The 14,042-nt window shown below is 44.7% G+C and overlaps 1 protein-coding gene across 1 annotated transcript in view; it reads left to right on the top strand.

The window, feature by feature from the left end:
* Positions 1-13,679, top strand: part of PRR12 (proline rich 12) — a 40,929-nt gene extending 27,250 nt beyond the window's left edge. The window contains exons 10-14 of the mRNA XM_033168880.1: positions 1,359-1,484; positions 4,260-4,357; positions 4,956-5,084; positions 10,132-10,227; positions 11,960-13,679. Of these exons, the coding sequence (XP_033024771.1) occupies positions 1,359-1,484; positions 4,260-4,357; positions 4,956-5,084; positions 10,132-10,227; positions 11,960-12,100 (590 nt within the window). The 3' untranslated portion in view covers positions 12,101-13,679. The remainder of the gene's footprint in view (positions 1-1,358; positions 1,485-4,259; positions 4,358-4,955; positions 5,085-10,131; positions 10,228-11,959) is intronic.
* Positions 13,680-14,042: the final 363 nt, after the last annotated feature.

Below are 14,042 nucleotides of genomic sequence, written 5' to 3'. Positions count from 1 at the left end.
TGGAGACCCAAAGTTGGGAAACACTGGACTAGATGGTCCTCAGGGTCCCTTCCAACCAATTTCTATGACAGCTTGATGTTTGTTTACTTACTTACTTACTTACTTACTTACTTACTGCCACTTACTTACTTACTTAGCACTGTAGTTTCTAAGCAGTGTACAATGAGTTTTCAAATAGATACAAAGGATAGAATCGTGCGAAGATCTACCTTCTTTATTACATTTATATGTCACCTTTTCCAAGTATCAGAAAGTGGTGTACATGGATCTCCTTCTCCCCATTTCATCCTCACAACAACCCTGTAGGGTAGGCTAGGCTAAGTGATGGTGACTGGCCCCAAGCTTCATGGCTGAGTGGGGATTTGAACTCCGGCCTCCCAGGTCATAGTCCCAGCACTCTAACCATTACACCACACACTGGCTCCAGAGTATTATCTACACTAACTGGTGGCAGCTCTGCGTGGTTTCATGCTGGGGACATTCCCCAACCTTACCTGGAGATGTCAGGCATTGAATCTGGACCCGCTGCATGCAAGGCAGATGCTGTAGCACTGAGTGGCTCTTCTCCATAGTTAAAATCTAAGCAGTTTAAATCAGCCATAAAATCAGAAGAGTGCACTTTAAGAGACTTGCGGAGATAAAAGTCGTTGCCAGGCTCCTGAAGGTTCGGCAGGGTTGGGCCCACAGTACTGAATACCAAGGGAGCACAACTAACCACAACTCTCTCAAAGACCTTGATGATCGAGCAGGGAGATTAGGCACTGAGCAGTCCTTAAGTTCTCCCTGGATCCAAGTTAAGGGCCTTGTAAACAACGTGCGACGAAACTGCAAAGGCAGAGCAGGGTTTAGAGCAGGTGCATTGAACATTTTGCCGTCTGGATGTTGCTGAACTACACCTCCCACAAGGCGTTGACCTCGCTTGCTGCAGCTGATGGGAGCTGTAGTCCAATGATGTCTGAAGAGCTAAAGGTTTAGAGAGCCGCACATTGCGTGTGTTGGTGTTGGGGAGATTCTTAAAGGAGGACTGAAGGAGATTCTTAAAAAGACCTAGATGGTGAGGAGGGAGGAGTGAAAGAAGGAATTCCCCTGTCCCTGAATGGACTTGCCCAGAAAAAAACCACTTTAAAATACTGTTATAAATAAATGAATACGAAAAGTAGTATCCGAAGTGCCAGGTTGGGGGGGAAATTCCACTCCAGTCAGAATGGTAGCTGGACTGCGCTCTCTCTTCCGTTATTTTATTTGTAACTTTTCCCCATGTGTCGTTTTTGTGTCAGCCGCCTCAGAACATTTTTAGGAAAGCCTGGGATGTTAGTGCCTTAAATAAATGCTAAGCTAACGCTCCATCTCCTATCTAGAGCGTGTGCCGACGGGCCGTATTCTGAACACGCGAGCCATGAAGGAGATGTACCGCAGCTACGTGGAAATGCTGGTCAGCACTGCCCTCGACCCAGACATGATCCAAGCTCTTGAGGATACGAACGGTGCGCATTTGTGAATGGTGGTATATCGATCGGCCCTGTGGGTCAGTCACCTGCCCCCACAAATGGCAGAGTTTATTTGCTCAAAATTGGCCAGTCCTTGGGAGATCTCTGGAGCCCTGTGCCTCCTCCTTTCTTTCTCTGCCAGCAGGGCTGAGTTGCTCATCTCTGTTTTGTCATTGTTGGCCTCTTGGAGGTCCAGAGGCTTTTGCTCCCTGTAGAGATGCTTGCTTGGAAAACTCTGAAGCTGCCCGTTGCCATAGTAAAGGCTGTAAGTTTGCTTTTCTTTCAACATGAAATGCTTTAAGGCAGGGGTTACCAAATGGTGGTCTTGCCTTCAGCTTCATTCAGGAAGCCTGCAGCACCTTAAACCTAGGCTGTGGTTGCAACAACGGAATGTCAAGGCACACTTTTTTACATATAAGAAGAATACAAAGCTGAAAATGAATGAACTGGAGCTAAAAGATTATGTTCATTTTTCATATGGTCTAGTCCTTTCCCTGCCCACCCCCCTAATATTCTTAAGAATAAAGGTCTCTTCTCCAGTCTTCAGAGAGTAGCTGGAAGTGGGGAGGCAGAAAAAGGTCCTTCTTTCCTTCCACTCTGCAGTTTTAATCTGAAATCGTAGGCGCAGTCCTGCGCCCAGAGCTCAGAAACTGCTCATGCTAATGAAATTCCCTGTTGCAAAATGTGCCTAGAGCAGTGGGAGTTTTGAACACTGCCTGCAGCCTGTCTGTGAAGAATGCAAACTGCAGTACAGCAAAATACAGTGTAAGAAATTAAAAGGCCAATAAGAATACTATTAAGAATTGCAATTGCTACAACTGGCGGGTGTGTGTGTGTGGAAATCATTAAGTGGTCCTTCAAGTCCACCAGCAGTTTTCAAGTGATCTGTGAGCTGGCGGGTGGGGGGGGGGGAGTTTGGAAGCCACTGTTTTAAGGCCTAGGCCAGCTACTTAGCTGGTACCTTCGTGGGTTGTTGTTTTAATGGGTTTACTGTTGTAAAATTGACTCAAGAACCTTCCCATCTCATGGACTGCCTTGGTGTTGCATTGCAGTGAAGTTACTGTTTGTAAATATACAAACAATAAGCTTTTTTTGTTAAATAAATAATAACAAGTAAATAATGGTTTTAAAATACTGCATAAAGATGCCAGATTTCACACTGCACAGCAGCCTTGTAAACAAGCCCACAAAATGTACTAGTCCACGTAAAATGTTCTACTAGCCTGCTAGGCATAGCTGTCAAGTTCTCCCTTATTTTAAGGGAAATTTCATTATGCCAAATAGGCTTCCTCATGAGAAAAGGTAAAACTTGACATCTATGCTGCTAGGGGCTTCCTGAGGAAGGGGGCTGAGGGCTCTGTTCATCCTCCAGCACGTCTGCACTTTTATGCAGGTGGAAGGTGGCTGTTAGTATTTGTAATGTAGTTTCCTTGGGAATGTATTTCACAAAGAATAGATGGTGCTGGAGAAAGGAGGTGGCCGTTGGAAATTGGCAGTTGGAAATTGGCAGTTGGAAATTGGCAGTTGGGGTTTGGTTGGTTACTCTGCTAGTTCTCTCTTGACTGTGAGGGTGAGAGGTGTGGGGAATTAATGCAGACGCTGTCTGGAGGAGTTTGTAAATCATACTGACAGTGGCTTCCCTCCTTTGCCAGCCTTCTTCCATCACCATCATCAGGTGTTTGTTTGGATGACACTTTCCCACCAAATTCTGCCTGAGCAAATGAACAATTAGCATGACCACTCAAAACGCAGAAATTGCTCCATTTAGTAGGTGCAGAGGCAGGACAGAGAGATCCACTCCTCCTCCACCAGCTCACTCCCTCACATTAAATTTCCTTGTCGCCTCTGGCTACCAGGCCTGTGCTTCAATCCAAAGCTTTTGCACAGTTTAATCACAGCTTTGACCTCTTGCAGGTTAAAGCCTTATGCTTTTCTGGGGCTGGAAAGGAGAGATATGTTGCCACAGCTTCTCAGGGGAATCAAAACACTAAATACCAGTAATACAAGAGACAGTTGAATATGGTTGGCGTTTTCCTTAAAGTGAAATGATTCTCTTATTAATGTGTGGCACAAGCAGCTCCTTTCAAGGAAGTCAGATCCTGATGCCCCGGAGTTCTCACACCATCAGAAAGCAAATGCGGCATTTTAAATATTTTTCTGTAACTTTCCCTTCTCCGCAGAATTCTGGCTGCAGAAAATTGGATCCCCTTAGTGCAAAATGCTAGACATGTCTAGCTTTAGTCACAGGTTTGTTTGTTCGATACTTGTTAAGGGCCTAGAAAAATTACTTAGTAAAAATTGCAGTAACTTTTTAAAATATACCAATGTATGGTAAGAGCCCACGATAAATTTGAAATCCAAGTCAGTATCTCCCCATCCTGATTGACAAAGCCGCAATCAAATTAAAATATAAATTGGCCTTTGCCAAGCATGTGCTGGCTGGGGCTGATGGGAGTTGTAGTCACAATCTTTGGGCAAAGGGTCATATACATCATAGGATTTAAAAACGTGGCTTAACAGCAGCGAGAAAGACTACAAGAGCTACGCATTGAGATGATTCATTTGTTCTATGGAAACACCAACCAAAACATGGTTTTTAAAGCCCTGGGAGGTCAGAAAAAGTCTTGGATGCTGGAAAGAACGCAATGTGGGTGCCAGGCAAGCTTCTCCAAGGAGAGTGCTCCATAGCTGGGGGCCCAAACTGACCACTGAAATACCCACCAAGAACACTATGTGTGATGCTCAAAATCTCTTTTGTCAATCCTCCCCCAGATGAACTTTATCTCCCGCCCATGCGAAAGATTGACGGGATATTGAACGATCACAAGAAAAAGGTGCTGAAGAGAGTATCTCTTAATCCGTCGCTACAGGTATGGAAATGGGGCAAGTGGGAAACGTTTAACTCTTCGCCCCATACCCTGCCTGAGATAGCATTGTGTAGAAATGCTTGTTTTAGATATATAGTTCGCTCTATTGCTAAGGCCTGTCTTGGATACTTCCTTCCAATTTACCCTCGCAACAGCCATGAGAGAGTGAAGGCCGGAAGATTTGTCGTGCGACTGTGGCTTAGGTGAGGGTCCCCCAAATTTCTGAGTTCATTGATGCCACTGAGGAGCTTATAAAGTTGTCGTTGACCCCTTAGGAGCGCAAATGAAGTAAAGTCAGGGAATATCTGTCTCTAATCAGCGTTTGTTAATCCTCAATCAGCATTACTAAGAATCATAAAAATGTAAAAAAATAAAGTAAAACGTGAAAATAATAACGACACCAGACTTCATTTAGCAGCATGGTCTGAGATACTGTTATTGGTATCTTACTCGATACAGAGGCTCATAGTTCTTAATTACATTTTCAACACTATACAACACAAACTACCTCTGGCCCTTTTTGACACAGGGGATCAGTCTGACAGCCGCAGGTTATGTGAAATCTGCTGTCTCACAGTGAATATTTTTGTCCATCATCCAGGAGGCTCTCCACACGTTCCCCCAACTCCACGCCGAGACGTGCGACACCACAGTCAAGTTGCGCCTAGGGGGCGAACCTTACAACCGCAAGACACTCAACAAACTCAAGAAGAATGTATCCAAACAGCAGGTAGGTGGGAGCCAAGATGGAATCAAGGACCTGCAGCAAACTGATCAACACTGAGTACGATTCTAGATGCTGTTTTTTCTAAGTGGGAGAGAGAGATAGAGTCCCTCTCTTCCTGTTTTATCCTCTCCGCCCTGTGAGGTAGGCTAGAGTCTGAGAGAGAGAGACAGGCTCAAGGTCACCCAGGGAGAGCTTCATAGCTGAACGAGGTTGTGAACCTGGCTCTCCCCACTCCTAGTCTGACGCTCTACCCACTGCAGCATATTGGCCACATTTGCGTGCCACGGTAAACTATAAACCATAGCTTACTGTGCCCGAATGAATCACTCTGCTCCTCCCAGCTTGCAGGAGGCAAACTACAACTACTGGCTTAACGTTAGGCCCAAACCAGGGAACGTGGTTCATGTCACTCCTAGCAAATCACAAGTAGTATGTCAGGAGCAAACCTTGGCTACAAATCGTGGTTTGTTGTGAGTGGAACAAGTCATTATCCCTGGTTCAGACAAAACATCTAAGCCAGGGGGTTGTGGTTTGTATCCTCTAGAATAATAGAATTAGAATTAATAATAGAATTAGATTAATAGTGATAGAATTATAACTTCCAAGAAAAGTCTTAACAGTTCAAATATTCATCCAAGAGAAGAGAATATTGGCACTGTTTAAAGCCATGCCATGGTCTCTGTCTCTCTTTCTCTTTCTTTCCCTCCCTAGCTCTCCCGCTCTCCTGATACTTGGGTATGGTAGTTATGTTTCGTAGAGTGCTAGGAATGTCTAATGAAGATTTTTCAGCACCCTCCCAAAAATGCAGTCGCCCAGTGCTTGGAGTGCAATCTCGCATCAGTTGCTCTTCCTTCCTGTGTCTGAAGGCATGGACAAAAAACTCTGAATAAAAACCGCACAGTGGCTTATGCAAGAGGCAAAAGAGGGAAAGCAGGAAGTGCAGAAGCGCAATCCCTAAAGGCCCTAACTGGAATTGGGGGGAGGAAGGAGAGATAAAATCTCCCATTTTAGCATATGAGAGGGCCCTACGCTCCCATCAGTGAACAAAATGGAAATGGAGTGTGTTGACCTTTCTTTCTCATTTAATCAAGAAAGCCAATTGGGCAAGGGATGCCCCAAAAGAGGTTCTGTGCCTGGACGGTGCTCACTCTGGAACACCAACTTAGCATTTTAACAGAACTTTTTATGGTGCCCATCTCCCAAAGGAGGCCTTTGTTTTATACAAGCGGGTCAGCTCTGTAGTGCAGCACAAAGGTGTGAAGTGCAAAGTCCATCCCAAAGACCTGTTGTTATTTCTTCACCCCACCCCCACCCCAGCGCTGCCCCAGCAAAGCTGACAGTGTGATGGCTTGCCTTCCATCAGCAATTCCACCTCAATGGATTTTTAAACCATTAGCATGCAAGTCTCCCTTCTTCTAGTCACCAAGCAGTGATGGTGGTGGAGTCTCTAGTTCCTCATGCCTTTGTGCAGTAAAAATTCAGAGCATGGCATGCATCTCAGTCTAGGGATGGACAAATGGGCTAAATCTGTTTTCATCTGTACCTGCATGTGCACAAAAGTGAGTCTACCGTCCTGGTTTAGTGTACATATTTTTGGGGAAATCCTGCAGCCATTTATTTCTCCCCTGCGTAATGTATCTACAATTACCCGGGGAGCTCACTCCAACCTAAGAGCAGACAAAATCCTCCCTCTTCATACCACTATTTTTCGTGGATGCAACCAGACCGCGTTAACAAAATTAATAGCATCCACATCCTGTGCTGCACTGCTTGTATTTGGAAGAAAAGAGGCATGAAAATTTCTAAAATATGCAATTTTGATTACACACCAGGAAGCCACAGTGTGTTAAAACGTATTTATATTTATATTTTGGAAATGAGAACCGTTGAGCACTGCATCTTCAAACCACAGAACTCTAAGGAATTTATCATTTAGTCTGTATCTCGCATTTCCAGCTCTGAGGAATTAAAACATCCTCAAGGGAGCAAATGTTCAGAACCCACCACTTTCAGTTTTGAAAAATAAATAAGGGGTTTTTGCAAACTTGAATATAGTTCTTCCTCGCCGTTCTCGTTCTTGGTTTCGGCCACAAGAATGCCTGTTGGGTCTCTTGCTGCTTTTGTCGTTTTCTGCTCTTTGGTGCCTGCCAAAATAGTATGATCATAAGGACTTAGAAAAGCCTGCTGGATCAGTCCTGTTCTCAGATCAGATGCCTGTGGGAAATCTCTTTTTTTTTTTTTTTGGCAAGGGGAGCATGCAGTCTTAAGAAAATCAGGCAAAGGAAGGAAAAGAAGGTGAAATTCAATGAAGCAACAGCAGCTGTCAAGGATAAGAGAGGGTTAAGAAGTTCAGAACAGGCCTTGTGGGAGGGAAGGTGTTCTGGAAGGGTGGTGGGCGGCTCAGCATAGAAACAAGAAGGCTGTTTCTGTCGTAGGGAGCAACATTGCAGGAGAGGGGAAGAAGGCAGACTTGGAGCAGATTATGATGATCTGTGGTATGTGCCAGGAGAGGGGAATAAAGGGAGGTGAGTGAGGAAGCATGGGCCTGATGGACACATGGAAGAGAATAAGATGGATTGCACCACTTCAGATGGCAGGCGGGGATCCTATTGTTGGAATATTTCCCTTCATAAGAAAATTCCCTGTAGGTAAAATAACTAATTGGGAAAACAGGATTTTAGTTCACCCCCCCCCCCACTGCCTTTTCACTTGCAGGGAATTGTTTCATTTTTGAAGTGTTGGGAGGGGTTTGAATATTATTATCAATTAAATTCATTAATCTCTTCCTATGAAGCATCTCAAGGCAATTTCACAATACAATGAAAATATGTATAAAGCAATTGCATATGTAAGAACAATTGCAGCAATTGCATAAATAGAAGCAGTTTGAAATCCAGTACAGATACAAACTGAAGTAAAAAAAAACACCAAAAACCTTTGCTTGAAAGTTTTGTTGAAAGAGGAGAGTCCTCAGCAGATGCTGAGAAGACAGTAGAAACAAATAAGTAACAGGAGAGAGTTCCAAAGGAAATTGGATGTCACCCCCCCCCCCCACATACACTCCAGTCTGAAATAGTACATCCTATCAAACCACCTTTGAGTTATTTAATTCCCTTGTCATTCTACTCATTTCAGGCCTCGGTCAGGGCTAGGGAGGTGGAGAACATTGAATATTGAATACAGTGGTACCTCTGGTTACGTACTTAATTCATTCTGGAGGTCCCTTCTTAACCTGAAACTGTTCTTAACCTGAAGCACCACTTTTAGCTAATGGGACCTCCCGCTGCCGCTGCACCGCCAGAGCACAATTTCTGTTCTTATCCTGAAGCAAAGTTCTTAACCTGAAGCATTATTCTGGGTTAGCAGGAGATGTAACCTGAAGCGTCTGTAACCCGAGGTACCACTGTATCTGTAAGCCAAGGCAGACCAGTAGGCACATTCCTAATTTTGTGTGATTGCTGAGGGTGCCAGTCACAAAACGGCTGCCATGAAGTATTGAAACATGGCTGCCAAGGGGTGTGTGACATAACACAATATTGTCATTGCTGCTGTTTCCCACCCCTAGTGGGGAGTCAGCCATGTCCTGCTAGGTCTGATTGTGGAGGTACAGCTGTTAAAGGCATAATAACCTCAGTTCCAACCTTAAAACAAAGCCTACTGCTATCCAGCACCCGCTTACCTGCCAGTAAGCTGCATTAAAAACAGAGACTTACTTATGAAGTACACATGTGTGCCCTTGTATTGTAAGTTAACCATACAAGGAATTTTTAAGGAGTGCCTGCACAGCAGCAGACACACCTGAGCCACTCTGTCAATATTTCACGTTTTGCATTTTCCATTTGGGGATGGGATTCTTTAATAGCCGCACTTACTGTTAAGTAGTAGTTTTCAGAAAACAACTTCTAGGGAATGCATGATCTCGGACGAACCCATCACAGGAAAGATGCATCCTGGTTGCTAGGTAAAAAGAAAGGACTACTAGAAAATAGGAGAGAAGCAAGAAAATTGCACTTAAAGGTGGGGAGGGTGGGTGGCAGGGCAGGAACAGAAGCTATTTAGGACCCCAGGAATTCCTCTTGCCTGTCGTCCAAGCTGCTCGGTTATCAATCACAGCTCTTAACTTCACTCATTGGCTAATGACTCTGAAAGGCAGAAGTAGCCAGGCTGGCTAATTTCACATAAACTGATTAGGATACTTGCACTTTAAAAAAAAAAAAAAAAAGAAGTTATGATATTGAGATATACAGGACTTGACAGATTGTTTGAACGAAAGACTTTGTCCCGATATGCAAGACTAGATGCCAGACCAAGACCAGCCAGCCCCTATGGAAGGAAGAAGCCTCGGCCAAAGAACATAAAGAAGAAGATATAGAAGATATAAATGATTGAACTGTGCAGGACAAATTATTACAAAAAGGGCAATTGTTTAATGCAGTGTTTTTCAACCACTGTTCCGCGGCACACTAGTGTGCCGCAAGATGTTGCCTGGTGTGCCGTGGGAAAAATTCCAGCCAGAATATCAGCTTTGTGTTCAGCCAAACAGGCCCTGGTTGCGCACTGAATAAAGTATTTTATAATTTTTCATATTTCTGTTTACTTACTATTTCATAATAAAGTAATTATAAAATACTTTCTTTGTGTTTATTTGATTCCTATTCAAGAGAATTACTTTATATATAGTCAATATAGGCATAGAGTTACATTTTTTAACATTTTCTAATGGTGGTGTGCCTCGTGATTTTTTTCATGAAACAAGTGTGCCTTTGCCCAAAAAAGGTTGAAAAACACTGGTTTAATGCATATTTTTAAAGCTTTGTGTACAAATTTTTACATTAGTATAATTTTTAAAAGTCACTTGTAATAAGGTGAAGAAGGTTTTAAAATTGGATTGTTAAGTATATAAGGTTTTATGGACGTGCTTAAACGAGTATATTATAATGTAACCAAGAGGGGAAGTGGAGGGAAGTGAAACTGAGGAGCTTGTGAGCAGTGGGCTGTGATTTCTTTAAGTGATTTCTCCCTGTTTTTTCTTCAACCTTATTGCTGACAGGAATTCAGTGTGGAGGTGGAGAAGTCCTTTTTCTACACTCTGTACCATTCCCTTCACCACTACAAGTACCACACATTTCTGCGTTGTAAGGATGAGGTAAGTAAGAACCGTACCATTTTGCTTCCATCACCTGGGATCCTTTTTTTTCTATGGATAGAACTCCCCACCACCACCACCACCTGTAAAGAAGTGAGGAGTGGGCAGGTCTGAGGTGAAATCCAGGCTGCACAACTCCTCTACCTTGGCTGTGCTTATTTGGCGCAACAAAAACACGTATTTGCACAAATAATTCCAGAGGTTGTTGCACAGAGACACTGCTGCATTCTTTGGGAGACAGGTGCTCTTGGGGGAAAACGGCCAACCAAGGTGACTGGAAACTTGCTTCTTAATTTTTTAAAAAATATATTTTTGTGGCAGCTGTGCTTTCGGGAATACCTTGGGTATGCTAGCCTTCTTAGGGGCAGGGAGTCCCTTGCATTGAGGAGAAAGAGATAAAATTGCAAGGCTCAGTCAGACTCCTGGATCTGTTTGGTGGGGTGCATTCTTCCAGGTTCCCATTGCAATGTAGAATCATAGGACTGAAGAGTTGGAAAAGACCCAGAAGGTCATGTCTTCCAACCCCCTGCAATGCAGGACACTTTTTGTCCAACATGGGTCTCAAACCCACAACCCTGAAATTAAGAGTCTCATGCTCTACTGACTTATCCATGGTATTCAGTTAAGGTTTACTCAGAGGTAGACCCATTGAAATTAACGAACACGGCCAAATTGGTTCCATTAATTTCAGTGGTTCTACTCTGAGGAGAACCTAGTTGAATGCCAAAAAAAATAATTCACCATTGTCTTAACCCATAACAGTGTGAGTTGACAACGGTATGGTCGATGATACCACAAGATGTCCCCTCAGTCCTTATGGTAGAACTTAGAGCTTTCACTCTTATACTGAGGATGATGTATATACCGCAGGGTGTGCAGATCATAGAAGTGCAAAACGTGGAATTGGGTTCAGAATTCAGCTACTTTTTTTTTGAAAAAAGTTTCTTGTCCCTGTGGTTGCAAATATATCCTTGTAACTTTGTGATCATGGCCTAGTAAAATCTAAAAAGCCAGAGAGGTGGCAGGATAGGATTTCCAGTGGTTAGAGGGATCTGCCACAGGTGGTTTGCATTAATTTTGTGCCACTCCTGTGTCTAACAAATCAAGAATTAACTTGTGCATTGTAGGGGGTTGGACTAGATGATCCTCAGGGTCCCTTCCAACTCTACAATTCTATGAAATTATTGAGGGGCGTGGGGAGTGAGGAATTGCATGAAGGTGCTTAACTCAGACAAGCGCCTTCAATGCCATCTTTTCAATGCCTGCTGAAAACTTTGCTATTCCCCAAGCCTATGCAGACAATCAAGAGCACACAAAGGCCTATTGATGTTTGCTTTCAACTTCCTTTTGCTTCTAACTTGTTTATGACTTCATTGTTTGACTATGTTTTTATGATGCTGTAAACCATCGTGATATGTTTTTTACGATACAGCGCTATATAAATATTTTTATAAAGAAATAAAACACAATTTCGCTTTTTTGGGTTGCAGAACTTGGTTCGCCTGGTTGCGGAATCCGTTTGTTTTCATAAGCCCTGTCAGTCCTGTGCTGCCCACATGTGTGTCATAGCTGTCAACTTTTCCCTTTTCTTGCGAGGATTCCTGTTCGGAGTAAGGGAATTTACCTTTAAAAAAGGGGGAAAGTTGACAGCTATGGTGTGTGTGCATAATTAAGCCCCTTAGCTAACGTTTTGTCCTTCTCTTGGGGGGCGGGTGGGGCTCTCCTTCTGCAGACAACGGCGATCGAGGGTCAGGACGAGGACCTGGGCCAGGAAGAAGTGGTGCAGCAGTGCATGCGCAACCAGCCGTGGCTGGAGAAACTGTTTGACTCCTTCAGCGAGTTGCTGACTCAGGCACAAAGCAAGTGTGCGTGACGCAGCCGCCGGAGCCACGCCCCGGGAGGGGCCACCTAACGCCCGCCCCTCTGCAGAGCCAGAGCAGGAAGTGGGGAGAGGAAGGTCGAGGGGTACCATCACAGGCAACGAGTTCAGACTCAGCTTACCACCACCACCACCCCTTCCCTTTTCAGGTTTTCTTTTCTTTTTTAAAAAAAATCAGGACCTGGGATGCGCCTCTTTTTTATTTTTGGTGGTGGGGTGTGCGGGAGGTTTGTGATGGCAGAGAGCACACGTTGAGGAGGGTTCTCATCAAAACGAGCGGATGGCTGGACAGCCCCTTTCCCTTTTGCCCTGGCTGTACAGAGAAATATTATTTATATATAAATGTATAAATGTCTAATTGGAGCAGCCTCGCCCCCTGCTCTGGTGGGGACTGAGAGTAGGAGGACCCCCATAGGAAGGTCAGAGGAGTGTTGGTGCCGAGATCTGGAGCTTGTGGGGATGGGATTCAGGAGTCGTAGGTTTCATCGGGGTGACGGGGTGGGAATGGGGAGGCGTGTGTTTTGGCGGGCAGCGTGAATAAACACATACAAGAGGGTCTGGGGTGCCTTCCTGCATCTTGTCCATCAGGAACGTCTGCTTCTCTCCAGGGAAAGCCGAGTGTGTGTGTGGCAGAGGGTGTATTTGGCCACCCTTAACACAGTGCCCAGATCCTTTTATCCACAGTCTGACCAGGCAATGAGACCCCACTTCCTCTCCCTGCCCGCAGCTTACTCTCACCCCATCTCTGCCAAATAAACTGTTGCTTTGAGTTGAGGCTGGGGAGAGGCACTCCACTCATACACTAACAGCGATTGCCTCTGTTATTACTTCCAACAGGAATATTTATTGCCAAGTTGCCTCTTCCCAACCAAACGGTTGCAAAGAGCCACCCCCCAACCCACTCCTGCAGGCTGTCTCTGGAGCACCTTCCTTCTTCACTCAGTCTTTTTCGTGGGGGCGATTGCTGCTGGCGGACCTAGCCACGAGCCACTCTCCCTCCTTTTTTTCTTTTTGCCGCTGAGTTTGGGGTTCTAGCTCTTTGGGACATGTGGAGCATCTCTCCACCCATAACCCTTCAGAATAGGTAACCATAAATGGGGGGGGGCATAGTGACACCCATAGCAACCTGTCTGTATCAAGACTCCCTAAATCTCTCTCCTTCCCATCCCCACCACTTCCCCCATTTTAAAAAAAGACTGTTCAGACTTTCTCAACTGGCCCTCACATGGATCACGGAAAGGGGTGCCCTAGGCCGTAGTTATGTCCCTCTGTGCTTTTCTTAGAACTGAGCTCCTTTGAGGAAAGGATAATTCCCTTCCGCCCCCTTCCTCGTGGTGTTTGACAAGGCAGGATTCTGCTCCCCATCCCTCCCCTCAGCTGTATATACTGTATAGGATAAAAAGTCTATGTATCATATTGTATTTGACTAACTTGAACTTAACGATACGCAGGAGTTTCTCTCTCTCTCTCTCTCTCTCCCTCTCTCTCTCTCCTCACCTGTAGCTGTGACGTTATTTGGTTTGGACTGAAACTTTCATTAGGAGGTCGTTATTATTATTATTTTTAATCACCATTATTGTTGTTGTTGTTATTGAGGGGGGAAGGGAGATTCTGTGTCCCCCACCCCGCAGCCTCCTAAGCAAAGATCCCTCTCTAACCCTGAGCTGAAATGCTAAAATAAACTCTCTTTAGATAGACAATTAGTTCCTTGCCCTGTTTCACACACTTTCTGCTCACAGCCCAGCCTGGTCATTCAGCCAGCCTCTCTCATATATCACCCAAACACACCCATAGTCAAGCCAGTTAGCCAGTTTCCACCTCAGAAGGTTTTTCCTTTTCTCCTCTGGGTCTTCCTAGTGACCTCCCAGATCCATCTCACACCTCCACGTAGATTCCCCTGCTAGATCAGGTCCCCACCCCCCAACCAACGTCTACC

This window comes from Lacerta agilis, chromosome 14 (assembly GCF_009819535.1).
Source record: "Lacerta agilis isolate rLacAgi1 chromosome 14, rLacAgi1.pri, whole genome shotgun sequence".
Taxonomy (NCBI): domain Eukaryota; kingdom Metazoa; phylum Chordata; class Lepidosauria; order Squamata; family Lacertidae; genus Lacerta; species Lacerta agilis.
The sequence above is the reverse complement of the archived record's forward strand: the minus strand, read 5'-3'. Positions and strand labels throughout refer to the sequence as shown.